General features: G+C 40.5%; 1 protein-coding gene across 11 annotated transcripts in view; it reads left to right on the forward strand.

Moving 5' to 3' along the window:
• The window catches only part of TPK1 (thiamin pyrophosphokinase 1), a 337,202-nt gene that overhangs the window by 169,968 nt on the left and 139,678 nt on the right, over nucleotides 1-27,556 (forward strand). For all 11 annotated transcript variants that reach the window (XM_010953180.3, XM_074366867.1, XM_045515744.2 and 8 more), the window contains one exon: nucleotides 18,687-18,833. In XM_010953180.3, coding sequence (XP_010951482.1) covers nucleotides 18,687-18,833 — 147 coding nt within the window. The remainder of the gene's footprint in view (nucleotides 1-18,686; nucleotides 18,834-27,556) is intronic.

The following is a 27,556-nucleotide window of genomic DNA, read 5'->3' on the forward strand; positions in this document are numbered from 1 at the left end:
GTGCAATGTGAAAAAAGTCCAGAATTTGGTTAAGAGTGGTGTCCCGGTGTCAACCGTAGTTGTGACAAACGTGCTGTGTGTATGTGTGTAAGATGTTAACATTGATGGGAACTGGGTGAAGGGTACGCTCCTGCACTAGCTTCTCAACTTTTTACTAAATCTCAAGTTATTTCAAAGTGAAAAGTTTATTTGAAAAAAAAATATGTTCAGTGTTTCAAATATGCTCTAACTGTAGACTGGTGTGGTCTTTTTGTGCCGTGACTCATAGTAACATAGAATAAAAAGGCAAGTACTTCCTAGCACTTAGGCAAATCGAGACAACTTTCTGTGGACTCTCTCAACTTTAAAGTGTTTGCTCAAAAAGTTTCAAATTGTGAGTCTCTGCTGCATGTTTAGGCAATGATTGTACATAAAAATGATGCCTGCTTGAAAATCCCAGCTAGAAATTTGATAGTGTCTTAGCTATGTGACAGCTCAGACCCTCTCAACCTTTCTACTTTCCCACGAGATGGAAGTGTGGCAGGGTTCAGTCAGGGATGTTTTATCAGGATGGTCTCTAGAAAGGGTAACCCCGTTTATTCCTGCACTCCCTCCTGACCTGAGACTCCTGCAGTCTCCATCTCCGTTTTCTTCCTGGTTCCTGTTATACTTATACTCTGGCACCCCTGCCTTTTATCTTGTTTCCCAGGGCTCCGGTGATCATGTGTGCCATTAACTCTCTAACTTATACCTCTAATCTGAACTCCAAAGCCCTATTTCTAACCACTAACTGGAAGTCCAAAGGAACTTCATTTCAGTGTAAACCAAAATTCATCATCTTTCTCACAAAAATCTCATTTTCTTTCTTTATTTTCTGTCTCATTCAATGGCAGTACCATCCATCCACCTGGCAGAAACCTGAGAGCAACCTTATATTTTACTATCCTTGTACCATCCCTCAATGGATGGTCACATATCCTTTAATTCTGCAGGTATCTCTTTTGCCAACTCCATTTTTTCCAGTCTTATGGCTACTATCCTAGATCAGACCTTTATCATTTCTCACCTCAGTTATTTTATTAGCCTTCTGTTTGCCCCTTCACTCCATTCTCTTACTAAAATTTATACCCTGTGTCCTAAGTGGATATCTGGTTTAAATCTTTTCTCCCAGTCATCTATTCAGTAAATACTTGTTCAATGAATAAAAATGTTTCCCATAACATCAAGGCAGGTGCCAGAGAACATCCTGGCAAATCTCAGCCGGCACGTATACTCTGCGAAAGACTCTACTTGGTAGCATTTCCTACTAAGGCTCCCCCAACATGTGTCCAGATCGTTTACGTTTCTTGTTGTCTGTACCAACTGTAATAGAGAACGTGCTAATTATGGAAAGTATCGGTCCCCAACACGGTGAAATTAGAGGCTAGGTGCTCGCATGCTTGGGGTAGGTACATGACTGCAGAAAGCTATGTAAGTTCTTTTCTTTACGACTTAGCTTTCTCATCTGTAAAGTCAGAATAATAATCTACACATACCAGTGAGTTATGAGGCAAAGCACTTACTGCAGGGCCTGCCACATATAAAGTCCTTCCTAAAAATATGATAGCAGTGGTGGTATTAATAGACATGTATTACTTGTACCTTAGCTCTTGTGGACTTACAACATATTTTATATAATATGTGGTATTTTATTTTATATTTTTGTGTATTTATAGGATTATTTTATTTTACAAAATATTTTATGAATTATTTTGAGATATATATAATTATATTTCTTATAAAATACATTATATAATTGTATTTTATAATTATTTTATCTATTTTATAAAATATGTACTTTATTTTAAAAATAAGTATAAATAAGAATATAGACTATAATATATACATAGTGATCTTTTGATTTTATAATAAATTTCATGGAATTTTATGATATTAGAACAGAATCTCTTAAAGTTTGTAGCTCAGGTTCATGGACGCAGCATGGTGTTGTTTCTTTCCTTGATTTTTTTAATGAGTAGTTTTTTTTTATTGAGGTATAACTGACATACAATATTGTATTGACTTCCAGTGTACAACGTAGTGATTCAATGTTTGTATAAATGGTGAAGTGATCACCACAGTAAATCTGGTTAACGTCTTAACGGCATTTCCTTTGGACAGACTCTAGTTTTACAGGAGTCCTCTTAATACCATAAACTTGAATTAAACAGGGCGCTCCTCACACGTTGAAGTGTTTCCTAGGGGAAGTCTTCAGCCTCCCTGTTCCCCGGGCGCCAGTGAGAATGGTATCTGCATGTTTAGGGGTGGCATCCAGCGGGCAGGCAAGGTGCACAGTTTGCCCGCTGCCTTGGTGGGGAGAGAACAGGGGAGGTGCTCCAGCTTCTCCCCTCATGCTCACTGGGCGATGTTATCACCCCAGGATAAGTTAAAAGTTCACTTCCTAGTTCCAGAGGCAGACTTTCTCCCCTTAGGTACACTATGGACGCTTCTGGGGATCTTCTTCCAGTCTGTCTGACAGGCTTTTATGTGGTACCCGCTGTCACGTCATCATGCTGCGACTCGGTGACCAGATCCACAGCCTCAAATAGTCTCCCGTCGAACAGAGGAGGCAGAGGTACAGGTCAGGACCCAGCGCTTCTGACCGTCATGGACGCTGGGCTGGCCTCTTCAGTAGATGCAGCTTTTTTAAAAAACAGATTGTCTATATAGAGCTCTTCTCTACTTCACCTCTTAACTTCTTATTTGAGAAAATCAAATAGTAAGGTTTTTTTTCCTAATGAAGCTGGAGATCATTTCGATGAAGCCTTCCGTGACCATGATTTAAAATAGCACCCTGCACTGCACCTCCTCTCCGATCCCTCAGCTCGGCAAACCATATCCCCTTCTCTGCTCAGTTTTCCCTGAAGAACGTGTCACCATCAGATACATTTAGGATATTTGTTTCTATTGCATCTTCACTCACTAGAATGGAATCTTCAAGTGCCCCGGGAATTGTGCACGTTTGTTCTTGTTCTTGGCTGGATCCCCAACACCTAAAACAATAGCAGACATTCTGTAAATATTTATTGAATGAATGAATGGGTATATATATGGAAGAATCCTTTTGTAGCGAGCCCTGTGTATCAAATGTTGGTAAACTTATATTAAGTAATCTGCCTTAACAAGACTTATTCCACTGCCCAGCTCTTGTTCCATCACAATTAAAACCTTTTTGGTTTTGACCAGTACGTGGAGATACCTACTACTATTATCCACTGTCATTTGGTCATATATATACCTTCAGTTTTTCTCTCCATTTTATGGGGGGAGGGAAGGAGATGTGTGTTGTGTGTAGTTAAAAACAGTACACATAGTATCCTCTTCATCTCGTTAATTGGGTTTTGGTTTTCTTTTTTCTTTACAACTTCTGGGACTTGCTTATTTTTCCAAGCCTTAGTTACTTGAAAAAGTTGAGAGCCAAACAATGAGAATGCATAGAGACTGTTTTCTAAGCCACTGCCATTGTGAGCACGACAAAAATCAATCTTGCCACCTTCCTTGAAGTAATACTGAAAGCAGCACCGTACAACTCCAGCATCAGCTCTGTAGCTGGGGCACTGTAAGACTTCTGTGACACGTTTTTCTACCTTCTTTCCTGTCTTTATTGACCTCAGATGGATGTTGTAAGCGTCAATGGGTAATTTTTATGAAGTTTTAGAAAGCAGCATGTGTCTTACACACACACACACACACACACACACACACACATTCAGCTATACGTCACCATGCCTATACAAACCACCTCTGAATTTTTTAGTATATAAACAGCATTGCTATCTTTGTCAAGTGCCAAAGTAACTACTTATACCTTCCGGTTCTAGAACAAACGCGGTGATGCTTAATCAGGCAGGGGAGCAAGGAGAGGAAAAATTTCTGGGCATCGAGCGAACTAGCAGGCTGTTTCCTAGATCATTTTGGAAAAGCCTTCAAAAGGGAAATTCACATCTCTGTTTTTCCTTCTTAGAGACCAGCAATTGTTTTTATAGTGCTGTACAACCAGAAAAAATAGATGTCCCCAGTGCTTTGAGGTGACTCGGGAGATGCTGCCCCAGATATAAAAAGCTTACAGCCTAATCCATCCCTGCCAGAGAATAGACATGCTCTCACGGGCCCGGGACAAGGGTTAAGTTTATCTGCTTACCAGGAATCTCAGCTGGATGACTCGCTTGCCAGATAAAATTTCTTATTAATGCAGAGAGTTTCAGATACGGTTGGTGTGGTGCACCTTTGCAGAAGAACGCTGACCTTATGGGAAAAGGACTGTTCCATTTTGAGCTACTGCATTGTGGAGAGGCAGAAACTGCAGGTGGAGGAGAAAACGATTGTGAGAACTTCTGTAAGAATAATGCACTTACAGTGGAATATCCTGAAATTGCTTAGACGTTACAAAATTTTCTCTTCCTTCTGTGTATCCCTTAGCAAGACATATTACATGTGGTAGTGCCTACACCTATAATTAGGATTGTCCACAATCCTAATCTATATTATTAAGCAATGATTAGCTTACCATTTAAGTCATGATTGAAGACCTGAGATGATGCTACTACATATTATGGGATGCACACATCAGATCAGTGTATTTTCAGTGGTAGTTAACTAGGTAATCAGCAGAAGAGATTTAGACATAGGAATACGTTCCTTGTGTCAGATGATGGGCCTAGTATCTCAGGAAATTCTGTTTAAATCAGAGAAGATGGAATCCTATAGCATTCACTCTCCATCCTTCTCTCTTAGTAGCTGGAAATAGAAAATGTCTTTCTACTTCTGTGATCGTCTGTTTGCCCAGTAGAAGTTCTGCTTAGCTTTTCACGGTCAATGTGCTGGTCTGTCCCAGATGCATGGAGTAGACACAAGGCAATACCAGCTTCTTTTCTGGATCCACTGTGAACCTTAACCTCTCAACACATGTGTGTATGTGTGTACCTCACAGTATGAACAGCTGTGTCAAAAAATTTTGAAACACATTAAGAAATAGAAATATCTGAATTCAGAGTGCATCGATTACATTGTAATTCTGTTTCCTCATCCATTTCTACTAGAGATTTTAGATACCTCTAAAACTGACCCTCAAGATTCTGATTTTTTTTCCCCAAAGCATCCATGTAAACAAAGGAAATTATTTCAGGAAGAGGAAATTATTATTGACAAATATTCTATCCCAGATCGCATTCAATTTGCTATGATGCTTGTGGAGATGGAATACATTTAGCAGAATAGCAAATAGCATTGCTTATAACTTAAACTTCAGGGTGACAAGGTGATCACATGTATACATGTATTAGCTGAAGCAAACTTATGGCATTGAAAGAAGTAAGCTTTAAGTAATTAATGTCCCTGCAGTAACAGTTTTAACATTCTCATTTGGTATTATAAAATGGTCAAATGCATATCTAGAAACCAGAGTGTTAATGACCAAGTGCAAAATTTGCAATCAAAATGTCTCTCTTCTCCCAGAAGGTGGAAAGGGGGTAATTAACATAAACTATTTATATTGCACCAGATTGCAAAACCTAAGGACTGCACTGCAGCAAGCCTGCTAGCCCCCTATCACAAACTGGTCAATAAAAAGTGAAGAGAGTTTTATACCACTAAACTTTGGGAAAATAATGCACCCAAAGTACTACAAAGAGCTGAATCTAATCCATCCAGACATGGAAGCCAAGAGTTTCATTTATCATTTGAGACAAGAATATGCAGCTAAGACTTACTTTACGGCCAAAGCAAAACACAGGAAATGTTGTTCAGAGAAAACAAATCATGCTGATACAAGATAGGATAATAGCTATTAAAGAATGATCACAAGTACAGAAATAGCGATCATCGGGAACAAAGCATCTCTTACCAAAAGTCAGTCTGCAGAGATTTTGAAAATTATCTGTCTCTTTTCGGCTTGCTCGGTGGAGGGAATGACCAAAGAAAGAGGATGCCGGGTCCGTGCTCTGGTACCTCCTAACTCATTTTCCGCAGAATGGGTGGAGTGATGGCTTAGTGCTCTTTCAAATATTCAACTTTAATAGGGCATCGTGTATGTTAGAGAACTTTTAGCCAGAGTGAAAAATATCTGGTGCTTTTTGAGTAAGATGGGCAGGAATGCAGATTTTAATTCTTTTTCATTCATCTACTACCAAGCAATCATTTAGCTTCTATGGACAACATTTACAGAAATTATAATATCCATTTAAGCTCTACTTCCAAATAGCCAGTGGTTTCAGAATACAATACAAATCATATTTTCATTTTTCATTTTGCCCTAAATACCAATTTTGTTGAAGGTACTATGCTAGGTATCTTGGGATTTCTAAACCACAAATAATACATCTTTCCATTTCTCTAGACCTCCATAATTCAAAAGGGGTATGAAATACCTTCATGTCCTGATGGTATGAGAGGTTTGGAGACCATTGTTACCTCTAGTAGATTTACAATATCCAGGTTATTTATACAGACCATGATTTTACGTAACTTTACTTACTCATAAATATATTCCTGACTCTTCAAAGAATTTAATTTTCAGCAGAGATAATAGAATAATATCATGTTAAAAAAAAAAAAAAGCCACGAGTATGTATTTTATTTATTCTGTTCAGCTCTCCTTGGCACTCACTTCCTGATACAGAGAAATGTAAATGCATGCAAATTTGCTCTTGCCATCACTAGGTGTATTTCAATGGGAGGAAAAATATCACATTCTACATTTATACATATATACACCAATAACACTGTTCTTTTGTTTATATGGAGAAAATGTCCCATTCTCAGGGATCTCCTTGTTATGGCTTGAGAACCAATAGGCCAAGTTAATCAAGGAAATATCAGTACTCAGGACAGCACTGTTACTGCACAAACAGACTTGAAATGTTTAATTCAAAGCCTTGCCTAGGATAAATCAAAAAAGCATTTCGTTATTCCAGGAATGATCTCAGTCATTGTCCTATACTCTGTCATGACCAGGGCATCTGAAATTACAGTGTTTTCAAGGATTCCAAACAGCAATCTGAGGGTAAACAAAGAAAAACTCATTGTGCGCAGTAAGAGTTCTAAGGGGAGAGTGGTCACAGCAGTCAGGAGTGCTAGAAAGGTTTGGGGTCAACATAGGAAAGACCTTTCATCTCTCAATAAAGAATTTGAATTTTGATCTACAGGTAATGTTAATCTGTTAAAGAATTTTGAAAAAAAAGTCATAATGTAATTTAGAAAATTAGTGTAATGGTTGTGTGCAAGCTAAATTGAAGGATGGAAATTCTCAGGATAGTAATGTAAGAACCAATTACAGGATTCTTTGAAGGATAACTCTTCAGTCATCTTTTCCATCAAGAATTTGAGAAAGAAATCGGGACCTTAGAAAGTAGCCTCCAAGTGTGTGCTTGGTGATGACTGGTCTTGTTTGCAAGAGTTGAAGCATGGAAACTCCAGCTCAGCTAACACATGTCTGTCACATGTCTGTCACATGTTTCCCAGCCACTCTGCTAAGTATTGTAGGCTGACCAGTACGAACTGAATGAGACAGTTTCTGACTCAGCAAATTTGTGGACTTTGGAGTGGATGCCCTGGTGAGCAGATTACCCTGTTGCGTTGTCAGTTGTGCTGTAGTTGAGGTCTGATGAGACAGCTGAGAAGTGAACCTTCTCCAGTCTGGGCTGTCCTTGTGCAGGTGGTGACTGCAGCTGCTTCTGGAAGATCGACTAGGAGCTAACCAGAATCAAGGGAGTGTTTCATCCTGAGCATCAAGGTCAAAGGGAAAAAAAACTCTTAGATTTGGGATGTCAAAGGGTAGGTAATACTGACAGTCCTAATCACACATGCACACTGGGTCAGTGCAATGTTTACATTTGTTCCCTTTAACAAACTACCAGAGAATGAGCTAGTAGGGAGAGGACCTACCTATTGGGGTAGATCAGTCTCTCCTGGCCTTCTCCACTGCAGACTTGTAGGCAGTGTGTCAGGGACCTCTGGCAGTAAGTGTTTCTTCCAGTCTGTACAAGGAGGTTGGAGTCCACTCAGTTGAGCTCTCCAGAGAGGCACAGGGACATAAGATGTTCCTTAAGGTCTATAAGTGTTTGGGCTGCCTGGGCTTTTATGCTAAAACTTTTATGAGGGGATCTCTGCTTACAGCAGTCAGAAGTCTTAGCATTTTCATTGCCTCCGTAGTTTTTCTCTCAAATGTCACCAAGCTTGTATACATCGCCCACTTTTTATAAATATGTCCTTTCCTCTGCCTTTTTAAAAACTTTTCTTTAAAATACATGTTCAAAAACAAGTTTGTATAAACATGTTTATGACATTTTTTAATAACATACTTAAAATTTGACATAATTGGAGGAAAACACTGTGTTCCAACAAGTTCGTTTTTTTAGGAGGTGGAGGTAGGCATCCTTTGGAAATACACGAATCCCAGCCTTTCCCGGGGTGGGGCAGGGGAGGGCAGTCTCGGCACTGAGGTTTGAAATCGTGTGGTGTGTTCTGAAAACTGACTGACTTCTAGAATGTGAATGAGGTGGGAGTTGAGGATGTAACTCACGAATCCGCACTGGAGGAGTGTGGGCTTTATCTTGTAGGTTCTGGAAAGCCAGTACTTAATTTTAAGCAGAACATTGGCATGATCAGACTTGAGGTGTAGAAAGCTTTCTCTCCTAATCAAGTGGAAAATTACTTGCTTATAGAAGGCCAGTGGGGTTATCCAGGTGAGAACGATGATGCCGCAATTAAGGCTGCAGCAGGGAGGATGGAGGATGAATTATTTGAGAAAAAATCGGAAGCCTCATTATCTTGCCATTGCAAGATACATTATTTCTTTCTCACCCAAACAGACTTACATTAAACTGTGACTCATTGGGCCTTGTTGAAATTTAAATGGGATCCCTGTGGTACTGTTTCCACAGGCAGCCAGAATCCAGCCAGGTATATTTTGTGTTTGTCAGTACAGTATATTCTGATACCGTAAAACCTGGGGTTTTTAATTTCTCTGGTGTCTCATTGCACTTCACATCAATCACTGGAATTATTTTATAGGCTTATTAAAGATATTTTGACATTGCTAGGGTATTTTTTTTAATCATTTTATTGTTTTTGCTCTGTCTTGATCCAATAATTTCCTTCACATCCTGCCTTGAGTCAGCCATCTTTAAATTAGAACATCAAACAGTTGTTCTAATCTCATCGTTTATTCAAGACCCTGTAGTACAGTACAGATCTTTGAAAGTTAAGAGGAGATTAAGAGTAAGGTCTAAAAACTTTTCTGAGACCCCAGTGTTTAATTTTGTTAAGCTGGCTATGTTAATATTACTCGTAATTCTCAAGCGGTCGGGTAAACGTGTGTCTTGGTTTACGTGGGATCGATTGTCCTGGTTTATGCCTGTTTTCTTGGTGTAATTATTTGTAATGTCCCCCTTTTTGACTTTCAAGAGTGTCTCTCAGCTTGTATGTTAAGTAGTACGGCCACACTATCCATCAGGGAAAGTCACAAAGAAATTGTCCATTTATGCATCTCCAGAATTCAATCTATGGAGAGTAAATGCAATTAAAATATGCTGACAGCCACTGTCCCTGCTGTAGACTTCACGCACGCTGTGTCTAAGTCTTTTTGAGGACAGATGGAGGAAAACATGTCATTTGTTTACTGAAAGGTTTTTTCTGCTATAATAGAAAAATGAAATTGCTTCTCCTTTTGGTGTTATATATCCTTCAACCAGTCTTGTCATGGTTCTATTACGGTAAATAACGCAAAGCCAAGTTTTTCATTTATTTTCTAAACAAAATAGACACAATTATTATTTAACCTGTTATAGTGGAAACCAGAGAACCTTGTATGGACTGTTAGAGGTGAAGGGGATCTTGAAAAATGTGTCAGGGAATTCAGTCCATCCCTTGCCTTTATCGACGAGCTCCCTGTGTCACAAGGAGGTCGTGTAACTAGTTTGCAGTTCCACAGTTGAAGGAGTGTACCATACTGCAGTCAGGTCTCCAGTGTATTAATCCAGGGTTCAGGGTTCTTTTTGCTAGACATGATTTCAGATGAAGAGCCAAAAGCAACCTCTATTCTACCACTCCTCTTTGCTGACAAAAACGGTTCATGTGAAATACCCTGACCGGAGTGTAGGAAATGTATAGAAATCAATTAGAAATTGATTTTTTACACTTTATATATGGCAGAATCTGGCAGAATAGACCTGTACTGGATATGTGCACAAATAAATTATTTAGAATATTTTATCCACAGAGCGAATAGGATTGTAAAAACACTTTTTAGAATTAATAAACACTGAATCCTGGATGTATCACAACCAATTAAAAAAACCTTTTCAGAGTAGCTTCCATGCTTTAGGGAATGGTAGATGTATTCTAAAATAAGGAGACTTGGACAGTAATTCTCTGCAACCATAATAACACTGTTGTTTTGTTCTGTTTTTTGTCTTTTCTCCCACTTCTTTTTCTAGAATGGGCCCTGGAAGTAGGGGTGGGTGTCTTCACTGCCTTTACTGTTTCTAGACCTGTGCTGTGTAAAACTCTGGCCGCTGGCCACCTGAGTGCTTGGAATGCAGCTAGCCTAAATTGAGATGTTCCAATACTGTAAAATACATTGAGGATTTTAAAGACCAAGTAGGAAAAAGAGAATGTAAAATATCTCAATATTTTTTCCAGATTTATTGAGATAATTAATATATAACATTGTGTAAATTTAAGGAGTGCAACATGATGATTTAATACACATACATATTGCAAAATGAGTATCGTAATAGAGTGAACAAGTCCATCACTTCACATGATTCCCTTTGTTTTTGTGGTGGTGGTGGTGGGAACATTTAAGATCTACTTTCAGCAACTTTCAAGTATACAACACAGTATTGTTAACTATAGTCACCGTGCTGTACCTTAGATCTTCGGGACTTACTTATCTTTTGATTGGAAGTTTGTACCCTTGGACCAGCTGTTGACATCTGCCATTCTGCTCTCTTTCTCGGAGTTCAGCTTGTTTAGATTTTCACATGTAAGTGAGATCATACAGTGTTTGTATTTCTGACTTACATCTCATGCCTTGTCCATTCATATTGTCACAAATGGCAGGGTTTCCTTCTCTCATTTCTGAATACTGTTCCATTGTGTGTATGTATATGTATATGTGTGTATGTTTTATAAAATATATATATATCACATATTTTTCAATCTTCTTTACCCGTTCATCCGTTGACAGACACTTTGGTTGTTTCCATATCTTGGCTGTCGTGACTAATGCTGCAGTGAACATGGGAGTGCAGAGATCTCTTTGAGATCATGATTTCTTTTGTGTGTATACCCAGAAGCAACAGAAGAGAGATTGCTGGATCATAGGGAAGTTCTATTTTTAATTTTGGGGAGTACCTCCATACTGTTTTCCTTAGCGTGTGCACTAATTTCCATTCCCACCAAGAGTGGACGAGGGTTCCCTTTTCTCCACATCCTCATCAACACTTTTTATCTCTTGTCTTTTTGATAATAGCCATTCTAACTGATGTGAGTTGATGTTTCATTGTGGTTTTGATTTGCATTTCTTTGCTGGTTAGGATGTTGAACATCTTTGCGTGTATCTGTTGGCCATTTGTATGTCTTCTCTGGAAAAATGTCTATTTACATCCTCTGCCCATTTTTTAATTGGACTGTTTTTAAATTTTTGCTATTATATGAGTTCCTTTTATATTTTGGATATTAACTTCTTATCATACAATTGTTACAAATGTTTTCTCCTATTCCATAGGTTGCCTTTTCATTTTGTAGTTGCTTCTTTTGCTTTGCAGAAGCTTTTTAGATCGATGCAGTCCCATTTATATATTTTTGCTTTTGGTGTCACATCTAAAAAATTGTTGCTAGGACCAGTGTCAAGGTCCTTTTTCCCTGTGATTTCTTCCAGGAGTTTTATGGTTTCAGATTTCATGTTTAAGTCTTTAATCCATTCCAAGTTAATTTTTGTGAATGGCATGAGATAGTGGTCCAGTTTTATTCTGCATGTAATTATCCAATTTTCCCCAAACTTCAATAGGTTTACTACAGATTATGTGTTAAAATGATACTTTAGATATACTGCATTAAATAATATATACTTAAAAATGTTTACCTCTTTCTTTTTACTTTTTTAGATGTAGCTACTAGAAAATTTAAAGTTGGATATGTGTCTCCCATAGTATTCCCATTTGTACAGTGTTGTTCTGTTTGGTTTTTCTTTTCTTCCAAAAAGTCAGGCTCTAAATCTCATGTCATCAGATTTTATTATCCTTCTCACTCATCGCTATAGTCTTCATTTGTTATAATCCTGGTCGTGTCCCCACTTGTCTGGATGAAGTTAGCATCTAGGCCATCAACGCTTTTTTCAACAGTACTGTTTTAATTCACGGTAAATCCTACACACACTTGAATGAAGCCTCCCGTACAGTGATGTCTTGTTTTCTTGAGCTTATCCCCTTTGGTGGTTTTGTCTGCCTCTTTACCGCAGTTACTCAATTGTATGAACATACCTAGGCTTTGTCTATAACAAGATCTGTAAACCTTCCACAATCTCTATTTTATCCATTTGACTCATTCTCTTATACCCTGACTTCAACAATTCTTCCACTCCACCAGTACCCTGATCCATTGACCATGCACTTTCACTATCCTTCATTTCTTGTTTTATTTCTTGTTTTATTTCTTCATTTATGTAACAAATATTCATCAGACACCAGTAGGTATAATAATGTACCATGCTGCATTCTAAGCATGAGGGACGGAAAATCTCTGCTGTCATATTATTTTCGTCTAATTAGGGTGATAAATAATAGGACAAGCTAAATAAATAAAATACCATAGATAATGAGCAGTTCTAAGGAGAAAATTTAAATCAGGGAATGAAGATACGATCTGTTGGCATAGAAGACGGGAAGTGTTTTAGATGGCCAATGAAATAAGTAAAGAAGCTAGCCATGTGAATATCTGGGGATAATGCATTCTAGGAAGAAAGAACAGAAATGCAAAGTCTGCCAAGTAGGAGGGACTCTTTAAGAAACAGAAAAGAGAAAGGAATCATGATTGGAGCAGAGAGGAGGAAGAGAAGGGAACTAGAAGGTGAGACCAGGGGGATGCCTGGATATCCAATATTGCAGGGCTTTGGATCTTAATTAAAAAACATTAGAAAACCATTGGAAGATTTTGAGCAGAGGGATGTCATCATCTGATTTACATTTTAACAGGGTTAGTTTTGATACTGTATTGAGACTACATTGTGGGGAAATCAGGGCAGAAGCAGAAAGTTCTGTTGGAGGCTGTTGCAGTATTTCCCATGAGATGTAATGGTGGCCCACACCCTCTGACAGATTTTTGTGTCCATGTTTGTAATGAGGTTGTGGTAGAAGTGGAGAAATTCTGGATACAGACTGAAGTTAGAACCAGTAATATTTCCTGAGAGAATAAATAAGGGATGTAAGAGAAAGAGAGGGGTCAAGAATGACTCTGGGAGTTTGGGCTGGAGCAACTGACAGGGGAAAGACAGTGGGAGATCATGACTGGGGGAAAGACCAAATTAACTTAGAGGTCTCTATTGGATTCCAAACGCAGATTCAAGTAAACTTTTGAACATATGAGCCTAGAAATAAGGAGAGAGGTCTGGTCTGAAGACACACCATTAGGAAGTGTTGACATTAAGGGTATTTAAAGCCGCAAGGCTGCATGAGAACACCAAGGGAGGGAATGCAGTGACAGAAGAGAGGAGATTTAAGGACCTCGCCTCGGGCCACTCCAGAATTGTTAAGTTGGCTCCTGAGAAGGAGCAACCAGTGAGATCAGAGCGTATGGTTTGCTGGAAAACCATCTTTCTGTAAGAGATTTTATCCAGGAGGAGGTAAGAATAAATTTATCAGAACTGAGAATTGACCATTGGGTTTAGCAATGGGGACATCATTGGTAATAGTTTTGATGGAGGGAAGGGGGCTAGCAGAGCCATTTCCCGTCTGCACCACTGTGTTCATCTCTTAATGGTCTCCTGGTTTTCTTCTTTGCCTCCACACAGTTTGTTCCCAACATGCCAGGCACGGTGACTTTTCAAAATACATGGATCCTGTGATTCCTCTGCTCAGAATGGCTCCTCACTTAGTGCTCCTTCACGTCTGGACTTTACAGCAGCTTAATAAGGCCTCTACAAACCTAGCACTTAATTTTACTCTGAGTCCTCCTACTCATTTCTCATTCCTGACACTCCTGGAGAATGCCTGGGGCCATGTCACTGCTTTGGGGCCTTAATGCAGTCTGTTCTCTGAAGGGCTTGGCCCCAGGTGTGCAGTGCTGGCTGACCCCCCTCCTGTCCTGATCTCTGCTGCTCCTCTCTTACCTTTCACTGCAGCCCACCGTGGCTGTCATTTAAAGTGGAAGCCCCTTTTTCCACCTCCCTTTTCTTCCTCTTATTCCTCTTTAGCCTTTGCCATCTTTTCACATTCTAACTTCATAGTTATTCTTTATTTTTATCAGTGATGTATTGTCCTCTATTTGAATATCAACTCTGTGAAGGCAAGAGATCTTGTCTTCTTACTGATATAAGTGTTTAGAGTAGTACCTAACAGGTGGGAAATGATCAAGGAATATTACCATTAGAGCAGACAGATAGTTAGATACGAGCAGAGAAAGGGGGGCCTGGGCCCAATGGCAGGAAACCACACATCTTGTGAACAACGGGCGTCCTTGGGCAGACAGAGAAGAGCAGGAACCTCCAGACTGATAAGAAATCACACATTTGCAGTGTGGGTATAGCTCAGTGGTAGAGTGCATGCCTAGCATGCACAAGGTCCTGGGTTCAATTGCCAGTATCCTCATAAAAAAAAAAAAAAAAGCCTACTTACCTCCCCCAAAATTAAAAAATTAAAAAAAAAGAGAGAAATCACATACTTGGGGGTGACAAGAGTCCAGGAGGCAGATAAAGAAAGGTGGGATAAGGCAGGAATCTCTGGTGTTGGAATGTAAGATTTTATGCCCTCATCCGAATGTAACCTTTTGCTCATTATGCCCTCATTACAATAAAATTAGCCTTGCAGATTAGAAGTACCCATCATGCACTGATGCCATGGCATTTCCAGTCTAGACTTCAGGACAAAAATCCCTCCTCCTCTGGGAAGATGGAGCTGGGATGAAAATCAGGAAGTAGGACCCCAAGCCCCTCTGTCCCCAGCGAATATTGTGCCCAGTCATTTTTATGCCCCATATAACCAGCTCGCCAAAGAAACTCAGCGCAGCTGCTCACCTGAATCTGCCTGCTCTCTCCTTGAAAACACGCTGTCACGTAGTAATACATCCTTGCTCTGCTTTCTTGACCTCCGTGTCTTGTCTCTGAATTTTTTCTGCCACGAGACCAGAACCTACTCTCTAGTAACATTATCTGAGGTAACAAATGTGAAATAAATTATTTTTTTCAAAGTCACTAACTTCCCGAGCCAAGTAGGGAAGTACTATTCTATAGGAATTAGATGACCTTCACTCAGCCCAGTAACGAGCTTCTTGCCTCTCTGTTTATTCAGTTTCTCCTGGTTGTCTGTGCTCAGGGGATGCTCAGTAAATACTTGTCTTCTGTGTCACACATGCTGCAGCTGGCACCTGTGATTCACAGGCCTCCTCCGGAAGGAGAGAGACCCAAGTGTATCAACAGTCATAACAAAGTGTGACTCGGTGTGCTGTGAGGAGTAATTGGGGGGGTTTAATGATCAATCTGGTGCCGACACACGCAGACGTGGAGTTAGCACCACAAAGCTGCGTGTGAGATTAAAGGGCTGTTACACTCACGGGTCCTGGAGAGGAATGTGTGCTGCGGGCCTTGTAGGGGCCACAGGGGAGGAGGCTGTGGGAAGTGGGCTTAACCAAGCAGGTGGGAAGCCGGCAGAGAGAGCAAGGACCCGTGAGCAAGTGCCTTATTGGGGGGTCAGGATGGGGACACAGGTGAAAGCAGGAGAGGCTGTCATCGGTGTGTCTGAACGTCACTAGGTCTATCAGAGAAGGGCACAGATACCAGCCTTTCCCCCTGGCACACCGGGTCATCTGAGCCAGGTGCTCACAGCCTCTTTGTGGGGATGTGGAGGCATCTGGAAAATGCCATGTTTTTAAATGTACAATACACACTGGGTATTGTTTGAAGTAAATGCATAGGACTTTGGATCCAGAAGGAGAAGGGATCCTGGCAGTCCGTGGCCTGTGTTAGGTGGAACAGTCTGTCCCAGTGACACTGTTGTCCTAAAGACAAAAATCTAGGCTTGGAAAGGCTGTGTCAATATCCAGGGTTGGTGTCTCTCTCTCTTCCGTCTTTGTGAGTCTCAGATGTCCTGCTTCCGACCAGAGCTAGACAACTAGGGCAGCGGCCAGGCTGGCCCCACCGCCCCCGGCAGCTTGCATGGGGCCTCTCCTGTGTTACTCATTCTTGCTGAATACGTCCTGCAGGGAAAATGAGTCGTGGTGAGAAGTCATCTCGCTGCTGCTTTACCCTCTGGAAAACTCAGTGACTGATTTACAGATAACTGCTTATTCGTCATGATATCCCAGTGAAGAGAGTGGGAATTAAATTTCAGCCTTAAAGGTCGTGGGATCCCTCAAGGCTTAGAGCAGAGTCATGAAAAACTGAGAACCTAAAAATCTGCATAGTGAGTGCACTGTTTTGTCATCAGGCCTTGGTTCTGATGTGAATTTAGGGTTCTGTGGGTAGCAATAGGCCATGTGCTTTTCACTGGAGCCTTAGAACTTTCTCTCCTTTTTATTTCCTTTTGAACTTCTTGTAATGCCTTTCTCTTCAGTTTAAAGCAAATTCTCTTTAGTTGTTCTGAGGTCCTGTCTGGTTTCTGGGCTTTCCTCCTCTGGTCTGGAGTGGCTTTATGAATAACGTCTCCTAAACATGACTAGAAGCTATCACCTGGCTTGCTGCCCCACAAAAAAGCTTGTACGTTGCCGCTTTCCTCTGACGATAAACAGACGTCCCAGTTTTCACCTGTGTGTTTGGAGTTAAAACATGCTTCCTAAGGGGCATAGTCTTCCTCTCTCCCAAATCTAATTCTTTAAGTTCTAGAAAGTTCTCCAAAGACAGTATTAGGTCCTGTAGACACGTGGGGTACTCGTCTTAAAATACTCCAGCTTTGACATGAAGCATCGTATCCAAAGCAAAACTTCCTATTCTCCCGACACTCTGAAAAGGTCAGAAATACGGAGCTCATGCCAGATTGCTCGGCTCTTGTAACGCAGTTTACTTTTTGTGGTTTCATGGAACCCCATCCTGCTTCGTATGTCCCCACGAGATGGCAGCTGCTCTTTCTCCCTTAGGCTGAAGAGTCCCTTTCTTGCAGCGTCTTCACTTACTTGCTCATCAAACATTTGAGCGTCTTGTATGTGTTAGGTCCTCTGTAGGGTTCCAGGGCCGCCGTGTGTGCACCAGACAAGCATAGCCTTTGGCTTCAAGGAGTTTACACCTCTTGCTGTTCCTCTCGAGACTGAACAGGTGATGCCGGTGTGTGGGTGACATGTTGCTCTCCTAAAATCATGCCTTCTTGTATGGACTAAACATCATGTGAGCATTTAAAATGTACTATTTTCAAACTAAAAGCCAGATACTTCCTGTCTTTAAATTATTTCTGTTTTATTCTAGGTAGACTGATTATTACTGTCGGCTTGAGTTGTATGTACGTTTTCTTATAATATTTTAATTCAGATCTTCCGTTTTCCTCTTCCGTGATCAATATACCAGCTTTGACTGCTGCTGCATTACAGGATCAGGCTGATCAGCAGAAGGGAAGAGATCAGGCTGCACTGTCTCTTCATGCTCCTTCTTTAACCATTGTCTTACACGTTAGGAAAGCATCACAGTCATTTTCTATATAAATATCCTGGAAATGTATATTCAACAGTAGGTTTACATTTAAATAAACTGTACTGTAGTCATAGGAAATGCTTTCTTTCAAGTGTGAAGTGAAAAAAATAATAAATCAAACTACATGTAACAATAATAAAAATGTTGATAGTAATATAAATGTAATAATACCAAAAATAATAGAAGAGTAGCTAACACTTTTTCAACAGCCACTCTGCTGTAAACATGTTTTAAGTGCTTCTTGCACTTATTACTCCATTTAATGACCTCATTTAATTCCCATAACAACCCAAGCAATTGGCTGTTATTACCCAGTTTTTACATATGGACAGAACATTCAGGTCCAGAGAGTTGAGGCAACTTGCCAAGTTCAGTGAAAAGACAGCGCTAATCCTGAAGACACCGGGGTATTGGGGGGGGGGGTGACAGACCTGTAAAGTGGGCTCAGTCTGCTGTGTGCTGTGTGCTGTGCGAGTGCCCACAGGGATGCTGCGGGGAGTGAGCAGGAGAGGCACCAGCTGTGCCATCAGCGAGACGTGCAAACAGCATTGTAAAGAGGCAGCTAGTTTTCCAGGTGAATAGGCAACTGGGATAGACTTAAACTTTGTACCGAAAGAGTTGGTCTGGAGACCTGACTGCCCCCCACCAATCACGTTCCTGAACAAGTGACTTAATTCTTTCATCTGAACAACATAAATCATGTCTACCTTATCAAATAAAATACAGTGTTGGCTTATCAAATAAAATACAGTATTAAAAGCTCTCTGTTGGTACTGGATGCTGTTTAATTATTTTAAATTCCTTAAGTATGTGACTGCTGTTTTCCCTTCACTTTGCTTAGGTGGATGTGATTGTGACCTTGGGAGGACTTGCTGGGCGTTTTGACCAGATTATGGCATCTGTGAGCACCTTGTTCCAAGCGACTCGCATCACTCCTTTGCCGGTTACAATTATCCAAGAGGAATCGCTCATCTGCCTGCTCCAGCCTGTAAGTGGGGATTCAATACATTGTCAGCGCTTTGCTTCGGTAAAATTGCTGCTATTTTTATAAACTAGGAGGAAACCCGCCCAGTTTCTGTGTTTGAACCATGAGGGAAGGTGACTGTGTTTGATTATTTATCTCCTTTACTCAGTTGCCTCAGGCCATTGAACAGGAAAAATCTGGAGGAGAAACCCCAAAGCTTTCATTTTCGTTGTATTCAGAAAAACAAAACAAAAAAAGTGATTTTAATTAAGTTGACAAAGAATTAAATTTAGCATTTTTGCACTTTGAGCTGCTAAATGCAAATGCCACTTGAGAAAATCTCATCAGAGGAAACAGAACTTGGCATAAATATCTCAAAACAGAATTCTCGTGTTTTCAGTCTTGTCATTATACTTGGAAACTGTATTTGACTTTTGTCAAGCACTTAAAATCTTTAGTTTTTTCTGTTCATAAGTTGCCTGCTTGTTGATTTCACTGCCTCAGAATAGATTTCTAATGATGATGTCATTTATTTCCAATGATAAACCTCAAGGACATTTTCTACCAATGTAGTGCTTAGCGCAGAATTCTTATTACATAAGCAAGTTTTATGAGGTTGATTGGTGGATTTCACTTTGAAAACTTATCGTTTGGTAACATTTTTTAGACAGTAGAAAGTTTTTGTGTTTGTTTTTTGTACTTCATTGCCTCTCATAATGTACTACTTGTAGTTTTGCTTCCACTGCATCTGTGATCTGCCATCTATAGATTGTCATTACCTAGAAATTGTTATTTGGTTAAGATGGTGAGTATAATGCACACTCACCATTGTTCAGCCACTTGTGCATTTTTTTTCCTGGCTCTTTGCATTGCCTGGCTTTGTTGCTGTCTGGAATACTTCCTGTGTGGTGTGGAGAGGAACCTGAAGAATTCAGTTTTCAGACTCCCTGCTGACCATTTATTCAGTCAACAAACAGTTAGGGAGTGCCCGCTGCCTATCTGTTGTACTACTGGGCAGTTGACGTGTGAACGGAAATAGTAACATATGGTCTTCACTCCCCAGTACATGACCACTGGAGGAGACGTTTGTGAAACACAAACACAAAGCAAGGTTAAAAGGTTAGTACATAGAGATGGTGAAAGATCATACAGTTTGGTCATGGCTGTGCTAAAGAAATTTCCTCACACTTTATTTACTCAACTGATTCAATAAATATGAGTTGAGTGGCTGCTATCTGTCTTACGGGGAGACAGCAGCCAACAACACAACAAACGCTTGCTTTCATGGAACATACATTCTGTTGAGCTTACGTTTCAGCAGAATCTTGAAGGATGAGTAGATGTCTGCCGTGGGGGATGATGGGAAAATCATTCAAGCCAGAAGGGGCCACTAAAGAAAGACAGAGCTGCAGGGCATGTTGTGGGACCTACAGGTAATTCTGTGCAACCATATAGAAAATACCAAAAGATCAGACTCAGAAAACTAGTTTGGACCCTGACTGAAGAGCCGTGAATTGCAGAATGTGAACTTTTTTGCCATAGTTTATGGGAAGTCAGTAAAAGATTTCAGTGAGCAGCCTGACATGTACAGATATTCTTCTTAGATTTCTAACTGGATGTTTGTTAAAAACCTGTAATTTGCCACCAGTTTTGAAGCATGAAATTTCCTACCACTGTGAAGCACTGAGCTTTATTATTTTATAATGATTGGTGATACAAATGCTGAAATAGTCAACTGTGACTTGTCTCTATGTAAATACTCTGGCCAAGGGGTAACTAGTTAGTTAAAGATGAGATACGGTAATTTTTTAAAAAGTAAAATTGGAAGATTAATTGATAGAAAAAGCCACGTCTAAAAATGACTTCTGCTCTTTAAGATCTTTTCATTGTTTTGGGTGGTCTGTATCTTCGTTGTAGAATTGCAAACTTCCTAAAATATATTCAGCTGGGGATATCTTGGAATTCCTCCACCTACAGGTGTCTGTCCTCAGTTTGAAAACTGTCAGCCATTCTGATTTCAAATATGATCTCTTCCCCATTCTCTTTCTCTCTCCTCCTGCAATTCCAAGTAAGTCTGTATGAGATCCTCCAAGTGGATCAGACAGACCTCAGAACTTCTCCTTCCTGTTTTCTGTCTGGCCCTCTCTGGGCTGCGTTGTGGAGCTCTTCGTCACCTCCGTAATCCACCTCACTCTTCTGCTTCAGCTGTTGTATTCTGCTGCTAAACTTAAGCACCTGGCTTTTTCATTCCTGCTGTGATTCATTCTTCTTACATGCTTTCCCTTAACTCACATTTTCAAGACTCTTAAAACATAATTGTCATACTGACTTTATAGTCCAGCATAATTCTGGTACCTGCAGTCTTTATAAGTCAGCTGTCTTTTATGTTCTCTTTTGCTTTTATGTTTTGTAACCTCGATTTATTCTGTGTTTTGTGACATTTTAGCCGTGACCTCCTATTTCCAGGAATTTGACCTGCGGGAATTACTTCAAATAGGAGTTAAAAGTGAGTCCAAGGAGCATTCAGAGAAGACTTCTAGCCCAGTTATTTATAAGTGTTAATAGCTTAGGACCTTCTGTTTGAGAGTTTTTTGGACCATCTAGGTGGTATGAATTTTGAAGGTAATTCTGCTGAGAGTTTGACTTCTGGTTACAAATGCCCAAGGGAGACCTGTTCCGTCTTCCCAGCCGAGGTCGGGTCGGGCAGTGTTCCTAGTGGTCCTGTGGGAGTTTTCTATTCGTCTTTGCCCTGAGAGTCTCAGCTTACATGGTACAGTCTCCCTCTGCACACCCGCCTTGCTCAGGCGTGGTCTCCTGGTGACCTTCCATACTCAGGGGCCTACGAAGCAGAAACTCAGGTTCATCTGATTTGGTAAAAAACCAAATGCTTAAAAGATGAAACTTAGATTTGGTTTCCTTTTTCCCTCAAAATTTAGTTTTTGGCTTTCAAGTATTCTTTGCAGGGGGTGGGTGGGGGAAAAGTTTGATGCATTTTAAAAGATGCCCTGTAATTTTTTCCTAGCTTTTTTAGTCTCTTCATTTGACCAGGGTACTGATCGACCCTGTGCATGTTGCATTGATAATTAGCCCCCAAATCTCAGAGGCTCGACTGAGATGAAGCTTTGGTTTTTGTTTTTGGTTTTTCTTCCATTAATGGGAAATCTGGTATGGTTTGGGCAGCAGCCTCCAATTTGTATCTAAGCCCACTGGGACACGTTGAGGCAGCAGGGAAAAGATGACTGTAGACAGTGGCACCGTTTGTTTGTAAAGGCCAGGCCTGGCGGTGACGTGTGTCACCTCTGGTGGGAACTTGATTACACTGCCCTGCCCAGTGCAGGCTGGTCTAGGAGGGAAGGAAGCCTGTGGCCAGAAGAGGAGTCTAAGCAGAGATCACGTCTCCATCACAAGGCTGGAAGCTGACGGTCTGGGAAGAAAGTCTGGGGTCATGACCTTCCACAATTTCTAGTAACATAATTATTGTTTTTGTTTGTTTTCATTTTTATGTCAAACTTTAATCATTAAAGCACAACCCCTCGTTCCCCAAACATAGTCATCATGGTCAGCATGCCTGCACCGCCCCCCACTCCAGGCCCTCTCGAATCTCTCTCTGGTCATTTTGATTTTGTCTTATTGAAACAACTACAAAATCACCTTATCCTAAGCAAGGAATTACTACATAATGTGAAGCAGAAAGCTCACGGAAGACTGCACCCTCTGTCACGTGGAGGAGTGAGGATGTTTAGCTCAGACTTCCTCCCGCGGGCTCAGCAGGCCTGCCCTGCTCCTCTTTGCTCCCGGGACACTTCCCCAGACACACATCCCAGGTCCCTGCTTTTCAGGCACTTCCGTAAGAGAGTAAGACAGCCACCAGTGCAGCTGCAGAAGCCAAAACGAGTATGTCTGAGGACTTAAGGTATGGCTCAGTCTCACACAGTCTGCCATGTTTCCAAGCAGTTTTAATGGTACTTTTATGAAATGTGCTTAACACCAAAAATCAATTAAAAGCTATACTAAAATGACTGCACAGAAGCATTCTACCTCCTAGAAGTGAGATGTGCACCCCTGGAGCCGAAATGACTCTGTAAGATGCATTTTCACGTACCTCTGTGCTGTGTGTCACACATGTAGTAAAGCACGTGTATCTATCATGTAGGGGGCATATTCTGGGGGGACAATCAGAGTGGATGTCTCCAGACCCTGTTCCTTGTGAGCAGGGCTTATGGCAGTCACAATCAGGATGGACCTACACCATAAACGTAAACTGAAACCATGTTCAAATGTTTTGGAACTACATTCAAGAAGTGGTTTGCTTCAGTAACAAAGAATGGTTTCAAAATATTTTAATGTGTTTTGTAATTGAAAGTCATTAAACAGCTATTCTCGAGAAGGATGATGATTTGGAGACTTACAAGAAGCATCTCATTTGAGCTTCATAACAATCCTGGGAAGAGAGCAGGACCCCTTATACAGGCACACAGCAGTGTTTTGACTCAACACTTTTCCACAGCACATTTCCTCCTTTATGGGGTTAATGGACTAAGATGGAGATGACAAACTTAAAACAAACCACAGTGCATAGGCTGGTCATTGTCCATAAACGGTGTATCTGAGCGGCCAGCTGATGTGTGTATGCAGCTGTCTGTCTGTCTATTCTCTACAATATTCTTTTCAAATAAGATGAATCTTGGATACACTTTAAGGTTATATCCCACCTTGTGGCTGTACCTGAAATTAAGCAAAAATAACTCTGAATTTTCCTCAATTGTAACAAAAATCTACATACAACAAGAATCTTTATCATTTCAGCAGATTACCATCGAATTTTGCTGAAGTACTTCAAAAGTGGTAAAATTCAATATAAATGGTAATTATTATGAGTATTATTTTTGAAGACAGTGTCTTGTAGAATTGGTTCTATAATTCTCGGTTGTCTGAAATTGAGGATAATAGCAAGAGGTATGAGACTTCTTTTGGGAAGTGTGTTTGCCTGGTAAATGTCGTGCTGCGTCTGCTATATGACCCGTAAGTCGCTGGGATCGCCTTAGCTCTTAAAACTAAAAGATTGGTCTCTTGATTTTCTAAAAAAAAAGCCTCCCTACTCTCAAATCACCTTAATGTTTCTGTAATGTTCTGTGTTTCTTTCAGAGAGTCTATACATGAACCTCGTGAGATGGAATTATTAAGGTTATGTTAGTCATTTGGGGCTGACCTGTATGTCGAGGAGCAATTCACTTATAGTTGCTTTGAATATTCCAGCCTAAAATCTTTCATCTATGTCTCTTTTCAATCCCCTTTCTATGACTTATTTTTATTAATTACAAATTGGATTTTAAAACAAGGAGACAGTAATGTAGCTCCAGGTCTACATAAATCTTGGAAGTTTTCAGCTGGTTGACTTCTTAGTATGTAATGTCTTTTCGATCGTATTTTGTCGTATTTCACTTGCTGTGGGTCACATGTCATTATGAGTGAAAACTTCAGTAGGTAGCGTTTACTTTGAAGGAATGTTCAAACTGCCATTTTAAAATAGCAAATTAAAAATAGAATGCATAATAGCTCCTCCCTGAAGAAGTAGCGTCCATCTTTTACTTCCAAAAATGTATTCTTAATAAGACATCATGACCTTTTGTAAGCAGGAGATTCTGTGAAATTGATGGGAGACATTTTAGCCACGAAGCACCACTGGTGTCAATTACTGGTTAGGCTACATTCCTTACGAGGACAGCCAGGCACCCAGAGTGTTTGTCACGCTAACCATGCAGAATGTGAGTGTCTCCAGGTTTCACATACACACTTTCTCATTTTCTGGTCCTCTGCTTCTCAGGAACACGGAAACATTAGCTTCTGTACACTGAGCATAAATTATCTTTCATCTCCCAGTTTTATGGCGGTTGCTAATACAAGTTAATAGGATTTATGACCAAGAAATGAGATGTCCAAGAGTTAATAAGGCATGCCTTTTGCATTATCCTGAACCTCGTCCAGTGATTCCTATTCGGGATTCTGGTTTCTGATGGAGGACAATGGTGGTACAGGCTCTGCCAGTCTCTATCTCACTTGAACAAATTTCTAAGTATGTTGTAAGTATTTCTTCCTCATGATCTTAGTCATGTTTCCTACTGCTTGGTGTTTTTCCCTCTCACTGGATCAGTTATTTACTGTATGAAGTCCTGACATTTTCTACATTATACGTTGGTAATGCAGGTAATGAATATGATAGAAATATGTTAATGGTCTGATAGAAAGAAGCTAAATATTCATGATGTAAATTGGGCGTGCAGGATGGTTTCCGCAGAGAACCAAGGGTTGCGTCTGTCTAGCCACATGTCCAGTACAGCCTCGTCAGTGATCACACCAGAGAAGTGATTCTCAGAGTGATTTAGAGTAAGGGGACAGGGAGTTCTCAATTCTGGGCAACGCTCATATCTTCTCACTTGTCATGTCCAATTGTAATCCCTTCCTTTGGAATTATCATTTCCTCCTTCCCTTGTGTCTTCTCCATTTTTTGTTGTTGCTTGGCCTCTTAGAATCTTTTGTATAAATTATACGGTAGCATACAACCAGTAAATATTAGTGTAAATTGTGTAAAGCCTTCGAGATCATTTTATAGATGAGCAATTGCAGGGACTTAAAGGTAAAGTGATTTGCCCAAGGTTATGCACAGCATTTCTTTGAAAGAAAATTTATGCTGAAAATGAACTTGATTTCATGCAGTGATGTGTTAAAAAGGTCCACTAGGCATTTCATATCTTAAATGGCCTGCCCCACCGAGCCCTGGCAGCCTTCCTTTTCCACAGGACAAATTGCTAGCCCTTCGTTCCTTCCTCTGTCCTACACCCCACCCCAAGCTTCCTTCTCTTGGGAAGTCCTGCCACCCAGTGTCTGACATAAACACTTTTCAGAATGTCACCTGGCTTTGCTGACTTGTTTTCTTTGGCAGTTTATTGTTTTTGCTCCTTATTTATTTATTTATTTACTTGCTTATTTATTTATTTATTTACTTGCTTATTTATTTATTTACTTGCTTATTTATTTATTTATTTATTTACTTGCTTGCTTATTTATTTATTTATTTATTTATTTATTTATTTATTTATTTATTTATTTATTTATTTATTTATTTATTTATTTTTTAATGGAGGTACTGGGGATTGAACCCAGGACCTCATGGATGCTAAACACGCGCTTTACCAATGAGCTATACCTCCACCCCAATCTTGATGGCCAGGGCAGCCGATTCTTCTCCACGGGGACTCCACACAGACCCACACCTGCCCTGAGCACCCTCTTCATTCCCCTTCTGTGTGCTTTTCCTCCTCCTCCACTACATGGCATTTAAAAAATACACAGCCAGACCCTATCCTGTTGTAGAACGGTGTATCCGTCTTACACGTGTTAGTAGGCAATTGTTAATTTTTAATGTGCGGTAAGACAAGAAAATTCCAAAGCTCCACAACTCTCTTTTGGTTAAGTCCCCTAATGTCCCCTTTAGATCTCCATAGAAATTTTCCCTCTGTGGTTTTATCCGTGTGTAATTAAACTAATTTTCTCTGACTAAAAATTAGACCACACATTCATAAAGTGCTTATTTTGCCAATATTGTTTTGTTTTTTGCTGATTCTGTCTTTTTTGATTAACAGCATAGGATACTTCAATAACAACAACAACAAAACATTCTTTAAGCACCAGTTATGTGATAGACACTGTAGTAGGCACTGCGTGTGAAGAAATAAAACACTGCTTCTACTTAGAGTTTGGGGGAAACAACAGAAGAATAAATAGCAAAATTTATGTACATTATAAGAAAACACAGGTCACTATGAGGACAGCAGGGAAGAAACATTAAACCCAGATTGGGCACAGGGTTGGTGATGATAATGTGGACTCTCTCTCGGGGAGGTCCTGTCTGATGAGAAGTTAGGCAAAGAAAGGAATAAAGACATTGAATAGGAAAAAGCAAGGTGATCTTAGGAAACTTGGCACGTTTGGGGGAGCACTAAATTTCTAGATCTTGGGGAGCTATAGGAGATGCAGCTAAAAGTAAGAAGGTTCTAGATCATGAGGGGCTTGTCTGCATTCTCAGAAAGACGGTGTTTCTATTGAGGGCAAAGTTCAGATATTAAGCATTTTTATCAGGGTTATGGCATTAGGTTAACATTTTAGGTAGTTTGGTAGCAATATGAAGGATAAATTGGTTAAGGAAGAGATGGAGATCATTCAAGTTCCAGGAAGAAATGGTGAGTCACTTAAGTAAATGTGGGCATGGAGGAGGGATGACAGAGGTGACTGGGATGTGTGCTCAAAAGTCTTCACTGCAGGACCACAGGGAGGAGCTCAGGGCAGTGCACAGGGTTCAGGGTTAGGCAACTGAGTGTTGTCTTTCTTCGAAATACAGAACAGAGGCAGAACAGAAGAAAACGGGGAAATGGTCAGCTGACTTTGGGACGTGAGGTTGGTCTGTCTTTGACCTGAGCAGAATTGCCCCGAAGGGTTAGGATCCGTATGCACTGGGCCGGGCCTGGCGGGAGACCTTGAGAGTCATCGATCAAGATACATGGTAATTAAAAACTTGGGAGTGGGCTCTTACTCCCTGGGAAGGAGGCGACGGAGTGGGAAGAGTAGTGGCAGGTGGCAGGACTCCCGGAAGCACCCTAAAGAGGGAAACACATCTATACGGGAGTGACGCCGAAACCAGCCTGGTTTGCAGTTTGGGGAGGCAAGGGGGCGATGAGCAAGGGCGTCAGGAA

The sequence above is a fragment of the Camelus bactrianus genome, chromosome 7 (assembly GCF_048773025.1).
Source record: "Camelus bactrianus isolate YW-2024 breed Bactrian camel chromosome 7, ASM4877302v1, whole genome shotgun sequence".
Taxonomy (NCBI): Eukaryota; Metazoa; Chordata; class Mammalia; order Artiodactyla; family Camelidae; genus Camelus; species Camelus bactrianus.